Here is a 25970-nt window from a genome sequence, read left to right as displayed (position 1 = left end):
TCGCACTTATTTGAAGCAGTTTTCTTCTACGTCCGCATGTTATAGTCATCAGATTGTTCTGATTCGCCGTTAACTTTTAGCCCAAGAAGGCTATAAATACTTGTAACTCTGTTTTCCCGATGTTCTTTCCTATTTCTACTGTCGCAGTGTATGTTCCAACTGTGTAACTCTCTGTGTTCTAATAAACATGTCTTTCTCCGATCCACTGATCTCGGAATTTCATTACATCAACAATTTTAATAATATTACTTAATTTATCTAGCCACTGGAGGAGCAACAAATAATAGTGACTAAACTGTTTTATTAGTTTATAACTTTCAAATTTGTGCCTGATTTTGTTCAGTATTGATTTATCAATTTTTTTTTGTCCCATGCGAAGAACAAGTATTGAGTTAGTATGATAATGTTCATTTATGTACTCAAATATGTTCAGAAATTTAATTTTACAAGCATCTGCTCCGAATGTTTTGTATTTGTTCCAAGACACATTTCTTCTGCTCCAAAATTATTGTTACTGTTCCATCTACTTATACTAAAGTTAATGTTATCAATCAGTTACTGAAAAGTTGGTAATTTATAAATGTTTATATAGGACAATATATTTAAAAGTCAAATAGCTCTATATAGTTGAGCCTCAGCATACTACGAAGATTTTAACCTGATATGGGGGGGGGGATCTAGCAAAAATTGCTAAGGTTTGACAAGTGCACTTTATATTCATATTTTTTTGTTATTTCAAAAAGCTGCTTATCACATTTCTTAGCATGAATATGATTAATAAATTGCATGGATTTTTGTGTGTGATGACTAACTAAATTTATTGATTTTTGAATGGTGCAGCACAATGTGTTCTGGTCAAGATCAAAAGGCGGAGGGTACATAGGAAATATGGTGCTGAAGAAGGAACTGGGACCAGATGGACGAACTCGTCAAAATGTAGGGATGAGGGTGGTTGGTGGTCAAATAGTAGAAGGCATCATGCGGGCAATAGTAGAGAACATAAGAGAGGGCAGCCTGGCAGATCGAATAGCAAGAATAGAACCTGGTAAGTGTATTTTTATATAACTCGTGGAAATTGAAACAAAGTAATCAACAAATTAACACAGTTGGCGCTCGATATAACAACCCCCGTTATTGTGGGCAGGGTTTGAAAAAACCCGGGTATTTTAGAGAAAACCGAACCTTCCTGGGTTTTATTTGAAAAAACCCTGGGGAAAATTGAGTTTTTTCATTTATTGCTCATAATATTTTTATTTATTAAAAAGTGTTGTAAGCTTAAAAATAGAAATAAATCCAAAAAGTTATTTTAATTTTGTTACATGTATTTTATATTAAGTTTAAATAACGCATTATCACTAATACATATTTGAATCTTCTTTATTAAGTACATAATGTTTCACAATTTTTGACTCAATCATTATAAAATTATAATCTGTAAATATATATAATAAGTGAAAACTAAAATTTCATCTGACTTTTGACTTTAATAAAAAATTGAAATAAATATTTAATAGTGGTCTTCCATGTTTTTATAATAAGATTAAAAAAAGTGAAATTGAAAATATGTATAATTATAAAGAGTATCAGTTACTCGTCCCATTTTTTTCAAATAATTAAGAAAATGATATTATTTTTAGATGAATAATTTTAAAAAGTACTCTTATAAAAAGTTTTAGCTTATTTTTTTAAAGCCAGAAAATAACTGTTTAAATGTGTTAATGTATCACTTAGTAAAAAAAAAATTTGTTTCTTTTCAATTTTTTTAAACATATCAATTAATAATAATATATTAATATATAAAGCAGTGTTTCCCAAACTTATAACTTTTGGGTACCCTTTCTAAATTTATCGCAATGCTGCGTACCACTAATAAAAAATTAATGTATTTTTTACTATAAAAAATATGCACAAAAGTTAAAAATCACAACTGGCTGTTGACAGCACTAATTAACTGTTTACTCTGCATAGAAAAATAGTTACTGCATAGAAAAATAATACCATAGAAAAATAATTAATCATAAGTTTACTTGGCTAGCTTTGTTTTTAAGTAAAATTTTTTGAAATTTTCGTTTGTAGCAGATATTTCGCATAAGAACGCGTACCCTCGCTAATCTGTTCCTGTACCCCTGGGGTACGCGTACCACACTTTGGGAAACACTGATATAAAGCATGCAACTATATTTGAAAAATTGATGATTTTAAGCTATATTATTTAAATTTCTATTCGATTTAATTTAACTTAAATATTACTTTCTGAAAAAACCCACTTAAAGTTTTCAATAGTACTATAAAATTATAGATTCGAGTTTCTTTTACTTAGCAAATATTAAAAACTTAATCATATAAATCATGCAACTCTATTTGACAAGTTTATGTTGCACAATAAATTATATAAAATTAAATGTGCATCAATAAGTTTTCATAAAAATATTTTTTTTTAAAACCCTCTTATCGTTCCAAGTGAGTTTTTTCAAGGTGGGCCCACCCAATAAAACTCGGGTGGTTTTTTTCAAAGTGGGCCCACTCGGCGAACCCTGATTGTGGGCCTTATGATGCAAATTCATTACATTATTAATGCTCAAGATACCATGAATAATTGCCTACAAATGAAAAATACTTAACTAATTTTGACACTATTGCTATATTTAAATGATAATTGGAAAGCTAATAGAATAATTGGAAACCTGACACAGTAATTGATCTAATAAGGCATCTTGTTGTTCTTATCTTACATAAAGTGCTGATTGAATGTGCCATTTAAAGTGACACTTGCATTATACCGTAGTATACTGAACAAGAGCCTTATTGGATTAAAACGTGAAATAGAAAATGTTAAAAATGAAATAGAAATGTAGATAAAATAAAAACGAAACAAATAGGAGAGACGGGAAAAAATGGGTGAATAAATGAGTAGTTGAAAGAATGAAAGGGCTTTGCTTTCTTAGAAATACTCCGAAGAATTAAAAAAGAAAAAAAAACTGGCTTAGCGTGATAGTTTATAGTTTTGATCTCACTTTAAAGACAATGAATATAGCTCTTTCCATTCTTAGTTGTGTAAACCAGGAAACCTTAACCAACAAATCAGGAAACTGACAATCTGAATGATGAGCAATACTATATCAATTTTGATACTGAGTCCAATTTTTCTTTTGATGTTTTTGCAGGTTCTCATTAAATTTCCTTATGAAATTGTATAAAATACATTCAAATCCATATTTATGTTTTGTTTTTCTTTAATTTTAGTTGTGTATTGTTTTGATGTTATTAATTTTATTTGTTGTTTATGATTAAATTTTCTAGTAAAATTGAAAAAATTACATTTAATTTCATATTTACATTTGGTTTTTCTTAATTTTATTTGTGCGATTCTGTCAACGTTTTTCATGCAAGCATTAAATGAATGCAATGATTAAAAATGATCTAAATGAGAATAAATGTCAGTAATCTATTTAATTAAATTATTTAATTTTTTACATTGTTTACGTTTCTTATAATTACATTTATTTGTATTTCTGACATGTATCATATCAAGCATGAAGATTTTGAAACTTAACGGATTATAATTGTTATTTTACATTCGGTACCGTTTTAGTAATACCACAAAAAAGTATCTTTTTTTCTTCAAAATTTTGGAGTATTTAATCAGCATTTTATGATAGATAAAAAATACAATGCTTCTAGGCATTCTTTTTTCAATAGATATAATAGCTATGACTTGAACAAACATAACTGGTACAACTGGTACAAAATACACTCGAATATTATTGAACATTTCTCTCGATAATAATTCAGCGAATAATAATAATTCAGCGAATGTAAGAAAATCCCTTCAAGAGGCTACCTGAAGAACAATATTTTAATTTAAGAGAAATTCTTTGAGTTGCTCAATCATAGGTAATAATACATGGTTCGTAGCATTTTTAAAAAGTGCTTAAAGGTGTTTATTTTTGATTTGTGTTTTTTAAAAGCCCTTAAAGGTTTTTTTTTCATTGGGTGTTTTTAAAAAGTGCTTAATTTCCTCTTTTTGAAAATGAGAATTTTTTTTTGCCGTGTCAATTTTCGTCACATATTGTGCAAAAGCGTGCTTTTCTTATTGTTCTATTCAACGTTTTCACAATTCATTCAACCACAATCTATTTCAGCGTACCGTCGGCCCATAGCATATGAAAGCGCAAGTCATTTTAGAGGTTTGATGAAATACTTGCGAGTCCGCATATGCGTTTACTGAGCTGGCTTCAGTGAGATTATTGCACTCTTAAGTGCAACTCTGCTGCATTTTGCAAGATATTCTCAATTTCAAGCTTTATTTCCACCCTCTGGAATCGAACCGAAAAATCTCTTGATAATTTTTTAATGGCCAATATAATCAAGAAAAGAGTTCCCTGTCAAGAACTATTTATTTTATCATGAAAATTATTTTGCATTTTGTTAATGCATATGGTGCTTAAAAATATTTTTTGAGTGCTTAAAAAAAGGTGCTTATTTTTTGTTGGAAGTTATGGCTATGCACCTTGTAATAGATTGACAATAACTTTGTCAACACACATCTTTTTTATGTAGATAAAGAAATTTTATTTTGGGTAATATTTAAGTCTAATTTCACTAACATAAATATAAATGAATGAGTGTTTATTTTCAGGAGATGAAGTGGTGGAGTGGAATGGAGTGTCTTTTCGTGGTCGCCGTAAAGAAGAAGTGGCCAACATCATTGCTATTTCTAAGAATGATCCCCAAGTGCAACTACTTATTCACAGGCCTTGCGGGTGAGGATTAATTTTCAGTATATACTTCACGCTAGAGGTGGATCGGGATTAGTGTATCTGATATTTTGTACTTATTACTTAATAGTACAATTTATTTTAAATAAATTCATCTTGAATTCATCTGGGCCGGGATAGCCTGCCTGGCAGGGCGCTGGACTCCCGTTCGTTAGAACAGGATTTCCAATCCAGCCTGCAGTAGACTCCAGTGAAGTAATTGGTGACTGGTGCACGTTAAATCTATCTGGTCACAATGTCCTCCATGTTCCCATAACAAATACCTCTGGGGGTACTAAATTGGAGATTGATCATTCTCTAGTTCTGGTCAAAATTACGATCTTTGGATTAATGAATGGATGTGTGAATGGGACCGCCCTATAAACGTTTGTGACATATAGGTGAAGTCGAATTCTTGACCATAGATGGCGCCACTGGAAAATAAGAACAAACGCACCCCCTCTGCCTTAATGGCTGGTGACAGCAACAATGAACGAGTTCATTCACTATCAATTACTTTATAAAATAAGAAGTTTAATCATAAAAACTCTAATACTTACTTGAAAATCAGATGAAAATAACTAAATCTTATGTGTTTTAACATCTAGATTGCCATACCACTTTCATTGAATTCTTATTATTAATCCAGTTCAGTATTAAATTGCTGTTGCATGTTAAGGAAGGAATAAGTATTAACTGAATGAAAGAAGTTCTGTAACTAGATTCATTCCTACTAGGTATTCATATCAACTCACATTAGATAAGTTTCAAATTATTTCGGAGATAGTTTCTTGCACTCATCTAAAGCTCACTTTGAATCAGTTCTAAGAGACCTTTAATATCTGAAACTTTTTTCTCTTCATTACAGGCAATAGTATGAAAATAAATAAGTTAAAAAATGTTTTGTCCTGTATTGAATATAGTTTATTATTTTGACCTAACTTTAAGATAATTATATCCTGTTTAAATTCATAGATTTGTTACATGATTACTTCATTAAAAGTAAGAATAATAAATGCATGTTATATGTGTTAATTTTTTTAACAAAATATTTAAAGTTTGTATTCAATTTAAATCAACTACGATTTTATTATAAAACCAAAAGGGCTCTTAATCTTGTCTTCAATCTGCTTTAAAAGCTAATAAAAGTGTTAAAAATAATGGAAAATTTATTTTATATTTTTTCACCTCCTGTGTTTAAGTCTAAATTAATATTGATAATGCATCTTATGCAAAAAATATCAGGTTTTTATAACTGATACTCAATTGTATCAGCTTTTAACTAATGCTGAAACTCTACTTTGATCTCTTCTACACGCAATATTTTGAGGTGCTCTCTCCAATCTTCTTTTACAGCATAAAAAAAAATTTCTTAATTAATCAATCTGTGAAAACATGTTGACTAATTTTTAATATAAGTTTAAATTAGTACAATTAAAATTAGTCAAGCATTAGTACATTTGTTTATAAGACGTTACAATTTTACTTTAACTTTCTATAAAACTAATATTTCTATTCTTGAATATAGAATGTAGAGCGATTTTCTTTTTAGTGATGTTTTTTAAAAACGTTTTTTTTTCTTTCGAGAAATGTTTTGTGACATTTTTTGATTATGTAGTCTAATCTTGATGTCTCAAAATTTGAGATAGTATCAATATTTTAAGTCATCAAATATTGCTTGTTACTGAAAAGAAGAGTTTTTTTTTACAATGTTTTCTAAAAAGTAATCTAGTCCAGTGCTATGTAAAATTATTGTTTGCTTGTGAGTAGCATACAATATTTTATCAATGACACTTTCCAAGTGGATGATATAGCATTGAATGTGTCCTTTTATGTATTTGACCTTGAATGTTTTAATTTTTTCGTAATTTAAAATTGTTCGCAGTCTGTTGATTGGAATCTCAAATTCTTTTACCCTTTCCTTTTTTTTTAAAAGCCTTTCTTTTTCGTCAAATTCTTGGTAATTTGCATCTTTCTTATTATTTTTGATTGTTTGCCATTTTGAACAAATATCTTAAAGGAGATCTCACCTTATCTAAATGCTGTTTTAAAATTATTTATATTCTTTTTCTGTTTTTTTGCATCATCCAAGACAAATAGAATAAAAAAGTTATCTTTTTCCTACAAGGAGTAGCTCTGCATTATAGATTACTTGAATGCAAGAGAGCACCCGCCTCATGATGAATTTCTAAACAAATATTTTATCAAATAATTGAAAGCAACACAAGATTTTTATTATTTTTTTTAAAGGATTTCTATTATATATGTGTAAAAAATATTCAAGTTATCAAGGGAAAAGCTGAAAAAATCTTCAAAACCAGATTGTTTAACATTGCTCAAGGAATTTATAAGTAAAAGAAATTTTTATGAGATATAGAAAAATTCACAAAACCGAAATTCGAATAATTCTTGGTATGCATGATGGTGCATTTCTGATCAAGTATAGCTTACTGTTTTTTTTTATTCCTAACTTAAGTTATATGATTTTGAAACTATTAATAAATTAGTTTGTGTAACTTACATGCTTTTCTTTAAGAAACTATAAAAGAATTCTCACATTATTCTTCATACATTTAAACAATCATTACTGAAATTTATAACTTCTAAAGAAAAGCCAAACATTTTCAGAATAAACTGATTCATACAAATGTCCCAGACCAAATACCTTTGCATAAATATGTTTACGTACCAGACCGAAAGGAACACAGTCAGCATAAATTAGATCACCTGCATTCTCTTTGATTTCTGTATCTTTTCTTTTGAAACTTGAATACCTGTATTGCCAACTACATTAGTCACAATCATTCAAATAAAATATGGAAATATAATTTATTTTGCTAGTTGATTAATAATCCCAAACAGGATCTTGTCTTATGTGTGTGTCCTGTTATTGGTAACTTGCAAAGATAAAACATTTTTTAGCTCATTAAAAATGACTACATAATGCTTCCAATGAAGTGTTCCCTTTTTATTGCCTATTACAGGGTTGACAACTCCATGATTATGCAGGGAATTTTTAGTTGTTCCTTACAAACTGGGAAAGTACAGGGAATTTCATTTCTTATTTTCGTCTTTTAAAAGTGGTGACCACTCAAAGTGCAATTTATGAGATATTTAAGGATAATATTTTGGCTATATTAAGCTATTTTATTTACTATAGCATTATTTGTTTTAAATATGTTAAGCTTTTTCTTATCTCTTTAAGTTTTTCCAGCAATTGAAACTAGTGCAGTACACTCTCGATTATCCGTGTGCGGATTAACCGTGCTCATTCTGGAGTCACACAAAAAATATAAAGAGAAACATTTTCAAGATTAAAAAAATTTGATTCACGAAATTATAACACTACCAAATTTTTGGAAGCAATATTCGTTAAATATGTTAAGCTTTTTCTTATCTCTTTAAGTTTTTCCAGCAATTGAAACTAGTACAGTACACTCTCGATTATCCGTGTGCGAATTATCCGGTTTGCGGATTAACTGTGCTCATTCTGGAGTCACACAAAAAATATAAAGAGAACATTTTCAAGATTCAAAAAATTTGATTCACGAAGTTATAACACTACCAAATTTTTGGAAGCAATATTCGTTATTGGATTGCAGTATATGGAATATCAGCAGCATGGTCAAAGGTAAAATCGTCTATGTTATGACGATCTTGGAGAAAGATCATACCGCTTGATGAACAATCCTCTTCAGATGTTCAAGAAAAATATGATAACAGTATTCTCGAACAAGCAAAAGAAATCTAAGGTTTCGAAATTCTTGATGAAGAAAATTTAGAAGATTGGTTTCAAAGTGATGCATGTGAGCCTGGCTTCCAGTATTTGACTGATGAAGACATCGTTATGTTGTTAAATCAAATAGTGATGATAGTAACTGATGCAGAAGATGTAGTAAATGAATGAAATACAATTTCTCATTCTGCTGCTCTGTGGAAACTTTATTAGATTATATGGGAGGATTTGATTACGGTGACATTACTGCGGTTCGTAAAATATGTGTATCGATATATGGCGAAGACGCATTACACATTTTTTAAAAAGGAAAATTTCTAGTTTGATGTTATGCATGCAAATGTCAGTAATTTTTATATTTTTTGTACTGATATTGAATTTTTCTTTAATAAAAGGAGTTTTCGGATTATCCGTGTTTTTCGATTGTCCGTGCGATTAACCCGGATAATCGGGAGTGCACTGTATATCTAGACTAATATAGTTCACTCAAGAGCACAGTGATTGTGTGTTTTGTCTTAATAAATTATGTGTAATATGTACAGGGAAAACACGGGGAATTTTTTTTTACGGATTTGAGTGGCAACCCTGTATTACTAAAATTTAAAAAATCCCATTCATTGTGACTCATTAATGAAAAATTTTAATAATTAATTAAATATCATTATTGTTTCAGACGGAATGCTCCAAATGTTGCAGAGGAGTTACCTTGTGATCTGCGAAGGATACCTCCACCTCACTTAGAAGTCCATCCAGAGGCCATGAATAGAGGCAAGTCCCTATTAATTCATGTTCAGATTGTACAGAAATGAGTTTCCTGTTTTTCATGCTTCCATTGAGTTATTTTATGAAAGCAGTTACTGAGGCGACAGCAAAATAGTTATCACTTCATTTTTTTTCTTCTATTCCGATCTTGTTCAAATTTTCAATTGTTAATAAAATATTTTTTTTGCATCCACTCAAGTTCATATACATTTTTTTAAACTTGTAATGGATGACACTTGATGTTAATACAGTTTTTTCAAATTATAATTCATTATTTAAATTTAATTTAAGTATTAAGCCGTAATTTTATTTTAAAATTTATACAAGCTAACCAAACCTAAATTAGGAAGATGCTCAAAAATATTAGTTTTTATTAATTATGCATTACATATTATTTATGTTAAAAAGCAAACTATTCTTTATTCTCTTAAAATGAAAGCTTAGATTTTTTAAATGAAGTGAAATTATTTGTTGTATTTTTATTACACGAGAAGAAATCTTAAGTCTTCAGTACTCAAGTATCATTCTTATTTTTTATATTTTTTGTTTGTACTTTTCTATTTACGTTGGGACTTCTTTGACCTAACTAAAATTGACTGGATGCTTACTTTTTTTAAAAAATGCTTAAAGGTGCTTATTTTTGATTTACATTTTTTAAAAGCACTTAAATGCGTTTTTTTTATTCGGGGTTTGTGAAAGGTGCTTAATTTTCTATCTTTTAAAAAGAGATTTTTTCTTTGCCGTGTCGATTGTTGTTCTAAATTACAAAAAAGGCATGATTTTTCCAATTTTCTCTGCAATATTTATCAGAAATTAGTTATTTTATCATGATTATGTGAAGTCTGTGAAAATGTTTTTGAATTTTATTGATTTTTAAGAACTTTAAACGACAGAAAAAAATAATTTTTATTACTGCACAGATCTTAATTATGATTTTTTTTTCTGAAAGTGATTAAAAAAAATTTTAGTGCTAAAAAGTACTTAAACGGTGCTTATTTTTTGTTGAAAAATCTGACTATGCAACCTGATTGGTAATTTTGTCGATTTTTAGTTTGAATGATCTTAATAGCTTATTTTTTCTTTGTAAACAATGAATACTTAAGTGGATATTTTTGTGTTTTAAAATATTTTTATTTAAAAATCATTGTAAAGCAATAATAATGACTTGCTCTTGATATATATTTTCGTGTTTAGTAGGTAAGTTTAATGATAAGTGAAAGGATCTATGTTACACGAAATACTGTATAACAAGAAGTTCCATGTTTCAAGGAGTACATTATAAAAATCTTTCCTCGTAATTACTTACTTTTAATATTCTTAATGAAGAGTAAATAAAAAACTTTATATTGTTTTTAAAGGAGGTATGTTCCATGATCATCATCAGAGGTACTACTCCAGGTACTCATCCTCAAGGCGTTCTAATTCAGTAGTAGGAGGACAAATACAGGTCTGTATTTCATTATATGCACATATAATACATATTATACATTATTATACTATAATCAGTCTTCAAAGTGATTAAACATTTCTCACATTCCCTAGACATCATATACTAATGGCAAATAAATGAAGTATGAAATATGATTTTCTCATGTATGATTAATTAGTACGATTTCAATTATTTAGTATTTGTTGAAAGGAGGAAAAAGCAGTTTCTCTTTAATGAGAAAGGCAAGTTTTTTTTGTAATTGTCATGCATTATTTTATTTTATAACAGTCGTTGATCAGCTGACCTAATTTGGGGTTTGCGACTACCAATGTTCAGCTCCATAGCCTCGTAATTTTGAACCTGATCCAGAAGACAAGGGAACTCCTGGATAGAGTATTAGGAGAAATTTACCTTCGCGGAGGACTTTTTAAAGGATCTAACTCGCATTTGCTTTACATGAAGAAGAAGACCATAAAAAGGACTCTAACCCATGAAGGCAAGAGGACTCTAACCCATTATCCGTCTACCACTAGAATATTTTATGTCAGTACAAACCGGGTGCGGAACTCAGATCAACCAGCCATCACTGGGATTCGACATTAATTCACTACAGTGGGAAGCGAGCGCTCTATCCCCTAAGCCACCACGGCTTTGTCACGTTATTAATAATAACTTGATTAATCATCGTAATAGCGAGACAGAGATGTATAAGCTATTCCTGTCATTGATGTTTTTGCCACAGGACAGTGCCGTTACCCTTTTCCCCTTCATAGACTTTTTTAGACTTAAAGGCCATTTCTCTGTGTTCACTGATGTTTTTTCCAATCCGATATTTTTAATAATAACCAAATAAGCTGGTAAAACTAAAATTTTAATTTCATAAAAAAATTGATTTATTGAACAAAGAAAAAATTATTTCTCTTTTGTTATAAACTCAGAAATATGTAAATATTTTTTGTTATCGGATAATAAAAATGACCAAATAGGCAAAAGTAAAATTTTTGTGTCATAAAATAATTACGTTGTTGTGCAAAAAAAATTATTTTTCTTTGTAATTAACTCACTGATATTTAATTTTTTTTCCTAATCAGATATTATGAATAACAACCAAATAAGCTGGTAAAATTAATGCTTTGTCTTAAAAAAACTGATTTTTCTTTGGTCATTGTGGGGAATGAGCTTTCAATAATGTCAACCATTTCAACAATGTCAACCATGTCAACAATGTCAATGTCAACAATGTCAACCAATGTCAAAAGGCACCCCAAGATAGAATCGAGTTAGCATGTCATGTATAATAGTCAATTGATGTTTAATAATCCTAGTGATAGACACACTACAGTATTCCCCCCAGAATTTTATCAGTGATCGAATTGGATGATCGGATTCCATTAGTTGCCGTATTTGCAAAAGACCAAGAGAGCTGTATTGAGTTCACTGGATTCTGAGTGCTTGAGGTGAGAGCTGTATTAAGTTCACTGAGTTTTGAGTGTTTTTCGTGAGAGCTGTGTTATGTTCATGGTTGTGTGTATGGTCTCTCCTGTGTTGCTATTAGCACTCAAGTGTGTACAGGATCCCGTTGTGTGTAAATGAGCCTGAGAAGCAACAGCGTGAGGAGGACGGTGTTGCAGTTACAAATATAGGGTGCATAGCGTTTGTAAAAAGTACTAAGGGGCTTTTTTGGGGATTTCGTTTTTAAAAGCTTTTAAAGGTGCTTTTTTCAGCTGGTGTTTTTAAAAAGTGCTTTTTTCCACAAATAATTTTTTTTTCTTCAGTGATATCTGGTGGATCCCATGCATTTCACGAAAAATGGGGTGTTTGCTACGCAATCATTCACGCGGACTTCATGTCGTACCCACGTTATGACTTGCGCACACTCGAAACTGAAACCCGAGTGCTCCAATTCGGATAGAGTCAGATCCTTATTAAATGTTTTTCTTTTTAATTTATTTTGATTTTATTCTTGTTTATTTTATTTTACTTCTAACACTTTTTTGACGTAGGGGGTAAGGGTACTTTTGTTCTGAGTTCAGGGTCAAGTTGAATTCACTCGGTGATGTGGGAAAGTTTGATTTACGTCCGTTTCTTTTTGGTTTTTTTTTAACGCTAAAACTCTTTATGAAAAGTTTACTATTACTATACTTTTTGTTTTTCAATAACATCATTGATTGAATATGAATTTTTTGAGTGCTTGAAATTTTTTTTAAAGTGCTTGAAAAGTTTTTAAAAAGTGCTTATTTTTGATTCAAAGATTTGGCTACGCACCCTGAAATAGTAAGTCAACTGTTCAATGTGAACCATCCATCAATGTGTGCGTTACTTTCAATGCGAGTTCATATCACGTCCAGGTCACCAATATGAGGAATGATCTTTGGGCAAAGTCAACCTTTATCTATCAAAAGGTACCCCAATATTGAATCGAGTTAACGTGTCTTATATACCAGTAAACTGATGTTTAAGAACCGTAGTGGTAGACACACTTCAGTAATATTTTTTTTTAAAAAAAGAAAAATAATGCACTATTTCCTTTTCTATAATTCTCATATTTAGACTAAAAACCTGAGGCATTGTAGCGTGTTACATACTATTGATATAATGAGTCTCGTCATTGAATTTGTTTCAGGTAAAGTTATCTTGCGACCACCAGAATTCTCACCTCCTTGTAACTGTGGAGTGTGCCAAGAGACTCCCACCACGCCTCAATACTGAACCTAGGAGTCCCTACTGCAAAGTTGTTCTTCTTCCCAACAGACCTGGGTAAATACTTTATTTTATTAATGTTGATTACATGCTCTGTAAATTCATTTTCAGAACATAGTATTGTTCGTTATGGTGTCCCAAAAAATATTGATATTGATTCCTACTCTCTAAAAAGTTTCCTTTGATCTATTCAAGACCACTTATAAAATTTCAGCTTAAACAAAAAATTATTTAGCTCAATGTTGTCTAAAAGTTTGGAAAAAAATAAGAAAAAGTGATAATATTTTACAGTTTCTTGAAAAATTATTTCTCAAATATACATTTTATTTGAAAAATGTTACTCCCTATTAGTAATATTAATATTAGTAAAGAAAATATCATTTATTACCAATATTTTAATTAATGTTCATTACATGTTCTGTAAATCATTTTCAGGGCATAGTATTGTTCTCTCTGATGTAGAAAGAAAATTTATTTTGATTCCCACTCTCTAAAAAGTTTTCTTTCATCTACTTTAGAACACTTGGAAAATTTCAGCTTGAAAAACAAATATTTAGCTCAATATAGTCGAAAATTCTGAAAAAATAAGAAGTTATAATATTTTATAGTTAATTGAAAAATTATTTCTTAAATATGCATTTTAATTAAAATGCTATATCCTATTGGTAATATTAATACTTAGTAAAGAAAATTTTAGGAGAAAAATTTCAGTATATACGAGATAACTATTCAGTATAAACTATAACTAAAGTACAAAAAGGAACTTCATTCAAAATAGGGATAGGCAATGTAACAAAGACTATTTTGTAGCAAAATCTCCCTGTCAAGTGGGTAACAGGAGAAAATGTTGCATAATATGATATAAATAATATTTTTTTGCATATCTTAAAGATATTTACGTTTGCACACTTGTTAATACATAGCAAGAATTGAACAATTTCTTCAGATTCTTTAAAAGAATAATTTTCTGGTCATTTCTCGATAGACCTGCTACGAAACCTTTCGTCTATTTGTGGAATGTAAAAGAAACAGCTAAAGACATTTCAGTCATCAAATTTTAAAGGAAGTTTCTTAAGCAAATGCAAATTATTTTTTTGCTAATTTTACTCACTTGTATTTCTCCTTGGTACAAAGAAGAAACTTAGAAAAAATCTGCTAAGTTCGCTTGAATACCAAGAATGTAAACCATTTAAAATCATGGTTGGCTGGTTTAAACCAAATTATTTTTTTTAAATTTTAATTATTCTATTTTAAACATTTTTTAAAAAAATTATTTCATTAAATAAATGTTTATGATTCATGTAAATATTTTTTAATGTAATTTTTTTAGTTTTGAGTTTAAACGTAAATCTCACTTTAACCCACTGACGGTTCTGCACGTAAAAAGTCGCATTTTAACCTGCAGTCTTCTCTGCATAGCAAAACCGGTTTTCCCATGTTAACTGATAGGGGAACTGTGTGTAGGGGAGAAACATTCTCCCAATTTTGCCCATTTCCTTAACCGCCAGTGGGTTAAAAAAAAACATAAATATGTTATTGTTAAATGCATATGTTATTTATATATCATTTCTTCCTGCAAAAATATCTATGAAAACAAATTAATGTGACCAAACTTAAAGTTAAATCATTCTGTCTCTAAAAATGCTTAATATAGAATGGAACATCAGCAAATACATATTTTATAGTTTATAAAATTACTTTAAAAATGTAATTTTTTGAGTGACTTTTTATCTTGTTAAAAATACATTATATATGTCACGAACAAAAGCTTAAATTAAAATGAGGCGCTTATTTTCCAAATTTTTTTTCTGCAACAGTGTAAACAAATTTGTATTGTATGCATGCATTATGTTTTTATTCGTTATTGTAATATTTCATTTATCATTATTGTATGCATTTTAACAAGAAAAACTATCTAATATTTTAAGAAAAAAAATTTGAAATTAATTTTAAAAATTTCATTGTATATTATTTTATTTGATGCTACAGTATAATAATTATTCTTTTTACTTAAACCTTAAGTCTGAAAACTTACTTTTACTATTTTATATGCAGCCATTTATTATTTACATCAAAAAGACACTATTTTATTTAAATTACGGAGTAATCTGCAAAATATAAAGCAAAATTTTGGTTCACTTAACTTTTTCCTTGACATTGATATTTTATTTATTTGTTTTTAGTTATACATTGTGGAAGAATTGATAAAATTCAGAGAATTATAACAATGTGAAAAAAAATCAGGGAATTTAATTAAAATCTACAAATAGTTTGAGGAAATGAATTAATTTGAGTTTGAAACTGGAATATTTTTTTTTTCCTTCAAAAAAATTGGTTTTGTAATCATTTAAAAGGAATTTCAACTTTAAAAGATGTAGAAGGGTTTTGTAATATATTTTTTGCATAAGAATACAAAATTACCAAGAAATTAATAATAAAACTTTTGCCACCGGTTACAAAAGTCGGGAAATTTATTAAAATTAGTCTGGAAAAGTCGGGGACATTTTTTTAAATTATTTTTTTCTGGGGATGTGTAGGCACACAAGCTCTAATATTTTTGCACGATTTTTTTTTAATAATTCTTAATGCAATCTTTAGGATAAAGTTTTTAAAAAAATCCATCAATTGCCAAACTCTCTTCTCTTACATTAAACAGTAACGAACCTAACACTCAGAACCTCTCAAAACGAACTAATTAGAAACAATCAAGCAATTGATACTGTTGATTTAAATTTCAGACCTTCTGCCAACAATCTTTCAAAATTGTTCTTTCTGAATTGAAATCTTTGAAGTCTAGCCCGGACATAGATATTACTGAAAGTGATAAAGTTGGTCAAATTGTAGCGCTAGACAAAGTTAAGTATCTCAAAGAATGTCGAAAATCCATTGATAAAGGCCCATATAAAGTATTACTTAAAGATTCTAGCATTAATGAGTTGACTGCCATCATTCCTGTAATTATTACCTTATCTCAAATATTCTCTTACACCTACTAATTCTCACTGTGCTAGGTTTTATGCTTTACTTCAAGTTCCTAATACTCCTTTTAGTCCAATTGTTTCTAATTTCAGCTCCGCTTCTTTAAGCAGTTTGTTTCAATTTTATCCCTATTTTCTAGTATGAATTCGTCTCGTAATACTTAATGTTCCTTCGTTGGTCTCATGATCGTTAATTGCCTTAAGAAAAGATTACATGAATTATTATAATTATTGTAATTAATTCTTGTGAAATTTGCCAAGGTTGAAATTGACTTAGTAAATCTTACTTGCCTTTGCCTGGAGCAGTCCACTTTGACTTTTAACTGTAAATTTTGATGAATAATTGATGGCTTAGCTATGAGTAATCCTCTCATCTCCTTCGTAAGAGGACCCCATACTGCTGGAGAAAAGAAAGTTCAAGCAAATCAAAGTAAGTCACGAAGTTTCAGTTGCTGGGAAAAAAATACTTCAAAATATTAAAATGCAAACAAATTATTGGAAGAGAACTTCTCCTTTGTGTAATCCTAAGTTATCATCTCACAATTTATTTTCATTTTGATATTTTGAAAATTTCTTTTCAGTATTTGAAACTTCATGGCATATTCTTTGTTTGTCTGAACTCAGCAGTATGGCATCCTCTTAAGTGACCTGCATATGCACCATTTTGAAGTCAAACTCTTTGATCTATTTAAGTTCTATTTTAGACGATATGTTAACAAATGTTGAACGCACATTGATGGACAATGCTGACATTGATTATGTTCCCAATATTATGAATTCTATAAAGCCTTGCATTCACTTCACGTTTAAACAGTAGAAAAATAAATGTTTACTTTTCTTAGGTGTTCTTATTACTCATGATTCCAATAAATTTCTCACTACTGTTTATCAGAAACCGTTTGTAGTGTCACTTTCTCCTCATAATCTTTCATCACATCCCCCTAACTAAATGATAGCAGGCTTACGAACACTTGTTTACCGTGCTTCTGAAATTGAGCCTACATCTGTCAATTTCAACCCCTGTATCTTTTGATTCTGTAATAATGCCTATTTGTAAGATTATAATGAAAACCAAGACCAATTTGATATTTAAAAATCAAAATTAAACAATTTTAATTTTAAAATTTTGCAACTGCAAGCATTTTCTGATCATACAGAAGTTCAAACTGTGTAATTTCTTTTTCCTAATGTAGCGTGAAAATTGTTCCAGTTTTTTTTATTTTGCATTCTGGATTTTTTTAAAAAAAGTTTTGAATTATACTGCACTTCATTATGTCATACTTTCTTATCTATTACTCCATTTTATTTTTCTCTATTAATAGTGAACAGCCTAAAAAGGGTCGTTCTATAGCTGTCTTGCATTCCAATGAGCCCCAATGGCACGACACCGTCAGGCTGTCAGACCTCCGTCTCTCCCAGATCAAACATCGGATGCTTCAAATCACAGTCTGGGACTATAGCCCAAAAGGAGAACTCAGTGAATTCCTTGGAGAGGTATTTATAAGGATTTCATATTGACCACCCTTAATATATATTTTTAGAATCCTTCTCAAATATTGAGTTATGTACAACATGTATTGCTAATTAATATTGGATGGGAGAAAGAGAAATCAGCTTAATGGTAGAATTGATCATAATTTGAGCAACTTTTTTACTTCGTTCTCAATCAAGTACTAATTAGTGATTCTGACTATGCAGAGATTTTCTCTCAAGGATTTTTATGTATACACACACACAGAAAACCTATATTACATGGTTCTGTAAACCATAATTCTCTATATACCACTTTGACTTTACAATCTCTGAAAAGAAAACCAGAATCAATAAATTTGACGGAATTTCATTTCTAATACTCTTAATAATTTCAATTTTTTTTAAAATAATAATTACTCTTGTACATATTTTTGTGTTTCTTAAGCATGTGTGTTTAAAAACTATTTAGAGTATTAATATTGAAAGTGCCATGCTAAGTAAGTAAGTTATTACCTGCTTAAAAATTTTATTCACTTCAAAGAAATACAGTTATAAAATAACACTCGACATGTTTCAAGCACTTCAAAAGTAGGCACCCATTTTCAAGACTTGCCAAATGTGAATATAAAGAAAAAATATAAAATTGCCAACAGAAAATGGAAAAATAAATTTCCCTTTTTCTTATAATAGAAATAAGTTTCCATTTTTTAATTTTTCCACTTTTGTTGGCAACTTTAGGTTTTTTATTATAAATCATTTTTGTTTCTTCATTTACGTCTGGCATGTTTTGAAAATAGGCATCTATTTTTGTCGTGCTTAAAACATACTATCTGATATTTCATATTTGTATTTTTTTAAGCAAATTAAGTTTTCAAACAACCACTTTTTATTTACACTTTAGTTTCTTGAGACTATTTATATAGGTAATTTATTATTTGATGGTACAGGGAAAGCTCTTATACTGTTTATGCATATAGTAGTTATTACATAAAATATGATTAACCTTTTCAAAAACATTTTCCCATAAAACAAATCCCAAAACGATTCAGAAATTCTCAAAATTTAAAAAAAGCATTGAAAGCTATTACTCATTTAATGATTAATGGACGAAAAATATTGCAGACCATTTATAGTTTGTCTAAAATAAGAACTCCCCCAGACATTCGCCTGGACCTGTGACTGTGACTATGATAATGAGGTATGACTACTTCAAGAAGGGGTGCAGAGTCACTGTTTTGGAGTGGTTTTGGCTCTAGTCGGCAAGAAAAAAGTATTATCTTTCTTTGGTCTATTGTGTTAGTCCTAAAGTGAAGCTATGCTCCCAAAAATTCACCATTCTTGTTTCCGTAGCACCAGATAGCCTCAGACTTTGTGGTGGGAGGAGTTCTTAGCTTAGACAAACTATATATAGTTATTAGTGTGATAAAGTTTTTGTATTCTGAGGACAATAAAAATCCCTAAAAATATTTAGTATATTATACAACAGTTATCATGACATTTATATTTTATAAAATCTACTGGATTTTTTCCTATTCATGTTTGCAGCTATAATAATGTCTAATGTTCTTGATAATTTCAATTTTTTTCCATATGAATGAATACTTAAGTGCATATTTTTGTGTTTTAAGGAAGTTTGCATCGAAATATTGTTTTAAAGCAATGAAATATTGCTCTGTTCCATATGTATATTGCATTGTTTAATAGGTAAGCTAATTGATCTATAACTAATGAAATTAAAGACAAGATGACAAAGAAAAACTAATGACAAATGTTTCATGTCTGTGTTATTAAGATATCTACTGTATAAAAAGAAATTTAAGGAAGTAAGATTAGAAAATTGAAGTGGTGTTCGTGATGTCCTCCGTTTGGCTGTATGAAGGTTAAATTGTGCATTGCAATCTGATCAGAACAAAAGCAATAATTTTGCCTGCAAATGTGCAGAAAATATAAACAATATTAATGCTACCTTTTTTTATTGAGTGTGTTTTTTTGTTGCAGGTGGTGATTCCTTTGCGTTCGAGTATGAATAATGAGCCGCAGTGGTACCTCTTGTCAATGCACAGGGACAACGTGATTAACCCATCTCCTCCAGAATCCCCTGATAGAAGACTTTCCGACGACGACTTGTCGGACTTCGATGAAAAGTTCAGCGAAAGAACCGGTATTCTTTTGTTCAGATTCCATTTCATTGTTCCACTTTCTATTCAATCCATCATGCAAAAACTCAAGACATATTGTTTTGCGTTGATGTGTGTTCAAGATGCAGTTTGAAGCTATTGTTTTTTCATTTAAAGTATGGATAGCCAACTCACAGACTGTATGCCTCAGTATAGCAGAATATTGATCATTGGCACATACTAAAACTAATTTTGACACTAAATTTTTTAAAAAAAAGTCCTCAGAACCTTAGAAATTAGTATCAAAAACTAACTCTTCTAACCTACACAATTTGAGTATATATATTGTTGCATATTTGGATCTGCATATAATTGTGAACTAATGTTTTTCTGCTATGACTAAATAATAATATTGTTCAATGCTGATGGGTACCTAAAATAACTAATTTTGTTTCTATCATCAAGAATTTATCCTAATATAGATGTTTTTATAAAACAACTACAGATTCTAAAGCAAGCCACAATAATTAAGTACTGATAGTCTAATAATTCAGAACTAAGTGTATTGAATTTAGTGTATTGAATAATAAATTATTGTAAGATGTGAAATACACTCTTATCTGCACCCATACCCTTTGTTCAGATCTGAGCACTCTTTCCAGAAAATGTTAGTCAGCTCTTACTCTCGAAAAACAGAATAGTGTAACTATTCTTGTTAAAATTAAAATTCTGACTAACTCTTTATAAATTTATTAATCATATAAAAAATTATAAAGCACATATAACATTAACTAAGTGCAGAACATACCACTTGGAAATGAAATAGAACATCGAACATTATAAAGGACCGATTCAATCTTTCAGTTCAATAATTGGAGATGGCATGCTAGATTTTGTTGGGAGTTGTTGCCATGGTATTCTCTAAACAGTTTTGTTACAATACTGAATGGATAGACACCTGCCTTTTTGCACAAACACCTATAACAAAGTAGAATATTATATTTTAGCAGCAACTACCATCAAATATGTTTACTGCCTGAGACTCATAATTTTTAATATTAAACTGTGTAACTTTAATTATTAAATTTTTTTATAATAAATACTTTATATCCACATATAATAAATACCTTATATCTGTGTTTTTTTTCCTAACTTTAAAAATTACAAGTTCTACTAATGCCTTTGAAAAAAAATGCTCATATTCATTTTTAGAAATGCCACCACATTAAGAAATACTATATCTTCCATTCTATAACTTGACTTTCAAGCACTTAAATTGTTACAAAATTTTCAATATTGGCTTATTCATCAGTAACTTGTTTCTTAAATCTAGCTCTTAAAATAAAAAAGTTACGCGATCTTTAACATAAATATAAGAAATGGAGAAGTAAAATTATTACTCATTCTTGTTGGTTCTTGAGTTTAACTCTTCAAACGGGTAAAAAATCAAAAACTCATCAGAATCAGAAGACCAAACATCATAAGGAGGGAAAAAGCAAAAATTGACACCTGTTCATGTAATTTTATGTATAAATTTTATCTTATAAAAAAGGTGTGTCTTTTAAAAATCCTTGTTGCTTATTTAAAATATAATTATTCGAAAATATCTTTTGTCTTTGGAAAACATACTTTTACCTTTAATTCAAAATTTTTTTTCTTTCGAATATGAATTCTAGGTTTGATTTATTAATTGGAAAACAAGGATAGTGAATGATGTTGATAGTAGCTGAGAGGCATATTTGTAATAGTTATTCTTAATTACAAAATCATAATTCAACCAGAGAAACTTTGAAAAGCATTTTTACATAGCTTTTTTTACTGTTTCCATTTTTAACATATCTAACATAGTAACAAGTGACTGAAAAGCTGTCTGAAAGAGAAAGTATTGTAACCTGGGGACCATACTTGGTGAATTTTCTCACTATCTTACTGCATTAAAATTGTTAGATCAATAAATAAAAAATTGTATTTTTCTGTTTTAAAAGTTAGATAATGTATTTTTAATAGAAATAAATATTTTTTTCTCCATTGCTTAGTAAAACTAGTTCTGATGATATTTTCTGAATCATTTTACTTTATTATGCATTGAACTATATGTGTTAGGTCCTCTCATATGTCATTTCTCAACTTGGACTTTATTAAGATCATGCAATTTGCAATTTATTTTCAATGATTAAAATCATCAAACAAAATTTGTTGAGTGTGGGGTTATTTTACATGGTGCGTAGCGTTTTTAAAAGTGCTTAAGGGTGCTTATTTTTGAATTTCATGTTTTAAAAGCCCTTAATGGTGCTTTTTCTTATTGGGTGTTTTTAAAAAGTGCTTAATTTTCCCTTTTCGAATGGGAGATTTTTTTCTTTATCATGTTGATTTTCACCATGGATTATATAAAAGCGTGGTTTTCATATTGTACTATTCAATGTTTTCACAATTCATTCAAACACAATGCATTTCGGCATACCGTCAGTCCGTAGCATATGCAAGTGCCTATCATTTTACATGCTTGCTGAAATACTTGCAGATCTTCTTGTGCATATACTGAGCTGGGTTGGTGAGATTCTTGCACACTCATGTGCAACTCTGCTGCATTTTGCAAGATATTCTCAATTTCTGGCTTCATTTTCCACCTTCTGAAATCAAACCGAAAAATCTATTGATCTTTTTATGGCGGCTAATATAATCAAGAAAAACTTCTATATCAGAAACTAGTTATTTTATCACGATTATGTTAAGTCTTTGGAAACTATTTTGCATTTTTTAATGTATATAGTGCTTAAAATTATTCTTTTAGGGCTTATAAAATACTTAAAAGGTGCTTATTTTTTGTTGAAAGATTTGGCTATGCATCCTGTTTCAACATTCATTAATAACGTTGTTTTGCAGAGCGTCGTATGATGGCCATTGACAGTTGTTCTCCCTTCTATGAAGGGATTGATCGGCAACCCTATGAAATGGGTGGACGATCAAGATCTTTAAACTCTCCTCCTATCTCCTCCTCCGATTACCCACGTGGAAGGATCAGAGAGACCGGATTTGAAGATAGAAGGCGATCCAGATCCATGGCGGATTCATCAGAGAGGAGAACGCCGGTTCACGGATCTAGGTCTGTCTCACCGCCACAATACAGGTATACACTGTTAATTGTGCTCACTAACTGCTAATTGTATATCAAAATGATAAGCATACTTATATATTTGAAAAATTAATGGCAACTTTTTCATAAAAGTCGGCATGATTCAGCAGAAAAAGATTAAGTCTACATATGAATGAATCTCAGATCTAGATGGCTAAATTTTATTTTTGCCCCCTGCCAGCAAAGGTGGCAGTGCCAAGGCCAATTATACTTTGGTAGAGACAGATCAGAACTCCATTGGTATCTGGCTAGGCATTAGAGGTTTTCGTGATTTTCAGCTCCATTTGGTGCAAATGTTGATTAGTTTTGCTTTAAAGAATTCTTCTCAAAGGTGAATGTGACCTTGTTCTTTAAACAGGTCTTCTCTTGTCCTCTAGATTCAAGGCTAAAAAGTTAAAAAAAGCTGCTTACCCACTGAGTTGAGTGTTCAGTGCCAGAAATTCCCAAAGTGTTTACCTAAATTATGAAGAAAAATGAGAGTCTCGAAACTAATCATAATCACGTAGTTTGCCGTGATAAAACAAATGCCCAAAACAGTTTTATAAGCATTTTCATAAACTAAAATGTGTTATTTTTTGCATGAAATTGTTAATTTTCAATGGAAAAATTTAATATAATTTAGGTGTTTCAATAGCTGTAGATATTTTTGTATTAAAAATAATAAAACTACTTAGGGTTAAATCTTAGTCATACCTTTAGGTGTAACAAAATGGCATTATATTTTTGCTACAATCAATGCTCTTTAAATGAATTCTTTTTTAAAATCAATAATAACTGAATTATTGCCAATGATAGCAAAAAATATTGGTAAAACATCTACTCTGCAAATGATTAGCTCACCCTACCTCTGAATCATGTTTTGGGCTAATAAGGCTAGATAAAACTTGATGCCAGTTTGTTCCATATTCAGATTACTAGAATTTTCTTTTGTGAATGTAAGCCAAAATATATGTGTATTTATTTCAACTTCTCAAACAAAATTATGGTTTTTGAAAAACATGAAAAATCCTCCATGAAAACAAGCAGATGCAATGCACACAAAAAATTCATTAAAATTCTCCTTTATTAAAGGCTTAGAATCAAATAAAGGCATCCACGAAATTTTTATGAGTTATTCAACATTTCTTGGGGTCTTAAGAAATGTGGCCACAAAAGAACTGTTCATAGAAATCTCAGCATTAGAAAATAGGACTTTTTTAAATTTCTCATAAACATAAAATTTCAAAGTTCTGATGGACTCATGCATGATACATCATTGATAGTATATCTTAGTATAATATTATAGCATAAAGTTTGAAAATGAAATTAATAAAAATGGAAGAACACTGTTAATTTGTTCTTTCTTATGAATGAAATTTGAAAGAAAAAAAAGTATGCAAACTTCTCTCCATATTATGGTAAAAGTCTTAACTGGGGTTAAGTGATTTAGAGGTCCTGCAACAACAAAAAAATCTACTTTAAACAGGGTACTTGAAAAACCTTGAAAGTCCTTGAATTTTGTTGAAAAAATTCAGGGCCCTGAAAAGTCCTTGAATTTTGCCATAGGGTACTTGAAGAGTACTTGATTTTTTAGGAATTTAAATAATACTAATCTTTCTTTCAAAAAAGCATTAAAAAAATAATAAATAAGTTCAAAGGAAAATTATAGAAATTCTGATAGATGCAATTTTTAATGCTTGAAGTGAAAAAGGGTTGAAGAAGATGCAAAACTTCTCTCTCTTAGATTTTTCTCACCAGATTATTGTTCATCTCTCTGATGTTTTGAAAGCTGAAATTTCTCTCAAATTTTACATTTTGTAGTCATAGTTTTTGAATGTGATATCTAGTGTTTAATCGATTTAGACATATGTTCAATGTGTTAACTTCATTATTACGACAGATTAATATTGTTATCCTTCTTTTAATTTATGTGCCAAGGATAATTAATTTTTTATCATTTATAATCAAATTTTTACATTTAGTTTTTACTGCTAATAAATAAAATTTAGTTCCACAGGTTTCTTTGATTATGAATAAACATCCTGATTCACATTAAACTGATTCTTGATTTGCGGATCTGAAATCTTATAAAATGTTCTATGAATTGCAATTTAAATTAAAGTGATTATTGAATCACATCTTGAATATTACTTTAAAGTGATTTGCAAATTACTCATCAAGATTCGTATTAAGGTATTTTCTACATCACTCATCATGATTCACGTTGAGGTGATTTATCAATCACACACCATGATTTCAATTAAAGTTATTTCTGAATCATATAACGTGATACGTTTTTAAGTAATTTAAGGATCATGCCTCGCAATTCTCATTCTAGTATAGGGGTGCACAACCTTTTTCAGTGAAGGGCCACATGCACAGCAGATTGACCAATGAAGGGCCGCATGCCAAAGTGTTTAGACCGACATATTGAAAGCAATTGTTGGTGGTGATTGTTATATAAACATCATTGTTTATATAACACTAAATTCTTTTTGTCGGTTAACCTTGTAATCTCTTTGCAGAAAATACAATACTTTAAAACGTTTAAAATTAGAAAATGCAAAACTGATTACTTAAGAAGGAAAACAGAATTCGAAAATCAGAATCAATTTATCANGTGATACGTGATTTACGCAATCTTCGAGACTTACTTCACCTTTCTTTTAATTTTGATTTACATATAGTATATCTAGATTCGTATAAATACGATTTAAAAATTACGCTTTTTTAAAACTACGCATGTTCACAAAATTTTAAAAATCGCGCGTCGCGTGTTATGAATATATTTTAAAGAAAATAAAGCTTGGTAAGTTTTATTTATCTGTAAAATATTGTTCTACAATAGATTTTTTTATGTTCAAACTACATTACTGATATTCTGAAGTAACAAAATAGATAATTTA

The 25970-nt window shown here is 29.6% G+C and overlaps 1 protein-coding gene across 9 annotated transcripts in view; it reads left to right on the top strand.

Annotated features, from left to right (window-relative positions):
• LOC107449379 (regulating synaptic membrane exocytosis protein 2) overlaps window positions 1-25970 on the top strand; it is a 93209-nt gene that overhangs the window by 44613 nt on the left and 22626 nt on the right. For all 9 annotated transcript variants that reach the window (XR_011636321.1, XR_011636320.1, XR_011636319.1 and 6 more), the window contains exons 6-13: window positions 841-1045; window positions 4640-4763; window positions 9167-9261; window positions 10614-10702; window positions 13308-13441; window positions 17685-17856; window positions 19834-19996; window positions 22836-23079. Coding sequence is in view for 6 of the 9 variants with exons in the window: in XM_071178233.1 (XP_071034334.1) it covers window positions 841-1045; window positions 4640-4763; window positions 9167-9261; window positions 10614-10702; window positions 13308-13441; window positions 17685-17856; window positions 19834-19996; window positions 22836-23079 (1226 nt within the window). In the remaining 3 variants the exon portion in view is untranslated. The remainder of the gene's footprint in view (window positions 1-840; window positions 1046-4639; window positions 4764-9166; window positions 9262-10613; window positions 10703-13307; window positions 13442-17684; window positions 17857-19833; window positions 19997-22835; window positions 23080-25970) is intronic.

Source organism: Parasteatoda tepidariorum, chromosome 3 (assembly GCF_043381705.1).
Source record: "Parasteatoda tepidariorum isolate YZ-2023 chromosome 3, CAS_Ptep_4.0, whole genome shotgun sequence".
Lineage (NCBI taxonomy): Eukaryota > Metazoa > Arthropoda > Arachnida > Araneae > Theridiidae > Parasteatoda > Parasteatoda tepidariorum.
This window is presented reverse-complemented; position numbering and strand designations above follow the sequence as displayed.